The 2,916-nt window shown below is 37.3% G+C and overlaps 1 protein-coding gene across 1 annotated transcript in view; it reads left to right on the forward strand.

The window, feature by feature from the left end:
• Positions 1 to 497: 497 nt before the first annotated feature.
• GALNT1 (polypeptide N-acetylgalactosaminyltransferase 1) overlaps positions 498 to 2,916 on the forward strand; it is a 35,724-nt gene continuing 33,305 nt past the window's right edge. The window contains exons 1-2 of the mRNA XM_012656579.1: positions 498 to 628; positions 1,105 to 1,271. Of these exons, the coding sequence (XP_012512033.1) occupies positions 498 to 628; positions 1,105 to 1,271 (298 nt within the window). The remainder of the gene's footprint in view (positions 629 to 1,104; positions 1,272 to 2,916) is intronic.

The raw sequence follows: 2,916 nt of genomic DNA on the forward strand, positions 1-2,916 counted from the left end.
CCTTCTCTTTTCCTTGTTTTTCAGCTGCCAACCAGCAGCCCTAGGGTAGAGTGTTCAGTAACAAGGGTGTAGCAGCTTCGGAAGAAGGGTTTTTTTGATGTTTTGTTGGTACCTGTCAATAGTGGGTGTAATCTCCTATGGACAGGTGATTACAGTGAGCCTGGAGAGCACAGGGTTTGGGAGCTTGAGAGAGAGTAAGAAAAGGAAGAAAGTGGAGGCTGGAGCAGCTGTTACAATGGAAATATCTACGAGAGTTACGGATGCGCTGCTTTAGGGGGCTTATGTTGTAAAACACATCCCCCGATCTGGTTACTTACTGCTGTTACCGTTCTCTAATTGTCTGTTGTCTGGGAGTTTCATCTAGCTAACAAGGTTGAAAGAAGAGACCATGTTGCCTAACAAAGTGCTAGAAACCTACAACTAATACATTGATTTTGGGTGTGTTTGGTCTTTCTGATGATTGCATGTTCAGGCATAAATAGGCTTTACTAAGCGAGATGCATGTTGATATTTACCGATGGGGGCAGCAGCAGCAGGAGTCCAGTCAGCAGGACCTGGGCTGTGGAGTCCTCGCTCTGGCCCTGCTGCCTCCTTGCTGTCTCTGTGCTCAGTTGCTCCTCTGTGAAACGTGGCTCCGAGTATCTGCCTTACTGAATGACTAGGAAGATTAAGAGCCTGATACCTAATAGATACTCAGTAAATATTATTTCTCTTCCTTGTTTAGGTTATTACACTGAGTAAACTCCAGTGGTTCTGATTTTTTGTCTAATTGGATTCTTAAAATACATTCAGTCTGATAGTGATAATATAACCTTAGTTCATTCTCTATTAAATCAATTGAAAACATTCATCAGGAACAGGTGCCTCATTTTAAGAATATAAATGACATCTTCAAAATAATTTTAATATAAATATGTAACTTTAAATAGATACTATTTATTAAACTTGTAACATTAACCAAAACTTAAATATTTGAAAAGGTACCAGGAGTCCCACCACTAGAGCAAACTGCTTTTATTGTTCTGTCACCCCCTTCTAGTCCGGATTCATTTATTATGCAATCTTAACAGTCACTTTTTATAAAGGCATTTGCTTTGTCTCTAGGTGTAAAACAAAGGTGTATCCAGATAATCTTCCTACAACAAGTGTGGTGATTGTTTTCCACAATGAGGCTTGGAGCACACTTCTGCGAACTGTCCATAGTGTCATTAATCGCTCTCCAAGACACATGATAGAAGAAATTGTTCTAGTAGATGATGCCAGTGAAAGAGGTAAATTTTAAATTTTAATGCCAATCATATGCTACACCTTTTGTCACTAATGGTTAAAAAACTAGTTGCTATAATTTTTAACCTAATAACTTTATACAGACTTCTAATTTATCCCAAAAATATTTATGACATTTGGACTCATTCGCATATGGAAAAAAGTACACCCTTGTGAAACTTAAAGCATTACTTTAATTAACATTTAATTTATGTTGCATCTTAATCTTGTTTTAAAAAGAAATAATACTATATAATGTAAACAGTTATGCAGAATAGTGATGAAACCCACATCATTTTGTTAGGATTTCCTCTGTGGGAAGTAGTAGCCCTAGGTTGATAGAGAGAGACTGGAGCCTGCTTACAACCGTGAATGGAGAAATTTAGTTCCATGCGTGGTGGGAAGTATCTTTGACAGCAAAGTGGCGCCTTACCTGGGTGAGCCTGCCTTCTCCAGAGTTGTCTTAGGTTTCCCTCTTTTGTCCATTTCTAAGTTTCAGGAATGATCTCTAACTAGGTGCATCCAAAGATCAGGAAGGATGAAAAGGTGATACATATTAATAATATGATTCTCATCTCATGATAAATCTCTACAGTGACTCTGGCCCAAATATCCTAAAAGAATCTCAGAATTTTTCACAAGCCTAGAATCTCCCAACTTGTTTTATGAAATACTCTTTTGGGAAAGGATATAGTAATTAAAGGTGCCTTGACCAACATTATTTATTCTGAATCCTTCCTAGAGATTTCACACTGCGAAGTGCTATGTAGAAAAGGCTCTGCTTAGTCCGTCAGTAAAGAAACTTGTTAAACTCAGATGCCCAATATTTCCCAGCTTTCTTATTCACAGCATGTCTAGTTATGAATCATTGGTGGTGTGTGTTCTCCCAGTGTTCCTATGTCCACATGAGAAAAATTTGGAAGGAGTCAAGAAAATAGTTCCCTACTGCGTTTCCTTCCATTACTTAAACTTCATGATGCATCATTTTTTTAGAACCTTCAACTTTCTTGCCTGTTCTCTCATTGCATCTGCTAAGATGATTTAGTCAAGCATTACACCTTCTCTTTCCTACGCCCCCCAACTAAATATGTGCATTTAACAGTAATTGAGTTTATTCACATCATATATTGATTATTGGGAGTCATTTATGTATTAATAACAATTTAAGTCTTGCTATTTTGCCAGATTGTACTGGTGCAAATGAAGAATAAGTTATACTCCTACCTTCTCAAGCACCTTGTATCTTACCTCCTTAATCTAATGAAAGAGACAGTTTATAATCACACAAGAAATTTAAATAATATAATACATAGTATAATTAAATGTCAAAATGAATGAGAGCTGTTATAAATTAAGAACGCCACATTTAAAAGGAAATAATTACTGTTGGCAATAGAAATGTAAACCTCACATGGATAATTTGTTTGCTTAGGAGTTAATCTGTCTGTAGGAAAATTAACCAAAGTTAATATAAGGAACAATATATGCAAACATTTGGCGAGGGGCAGTGGCTCACACCTGTAATCCTAGCACACTGGGAGGCTGTGGTGGGAGGATTGCTCGAGCTCAGGAGTTCAAGACCAGCCTGAATAAGAGCAAGACCCCGTCTCTACTAAAAATGGAAAGAAATTAGCTGAACAACTAAAAATA

The sequence above is a fragment of the Propithecus coquereli genome, unplaced genomic scaffold (assembly GCF_000956105.1).
Source record: "Propithecus coquereli isolate 6110/MARCELLA unplaced genomic scaffold, Pcoq_1.0 Scaffold51, whole genome shotgun sequence".
NCBI classification, from domain to species: domain Eukaryota; kingdom Metazoa; phylum Chordata; class Mammalia; order Primates; family Indriidae; genus Propithecus; species Propithecus coquereli.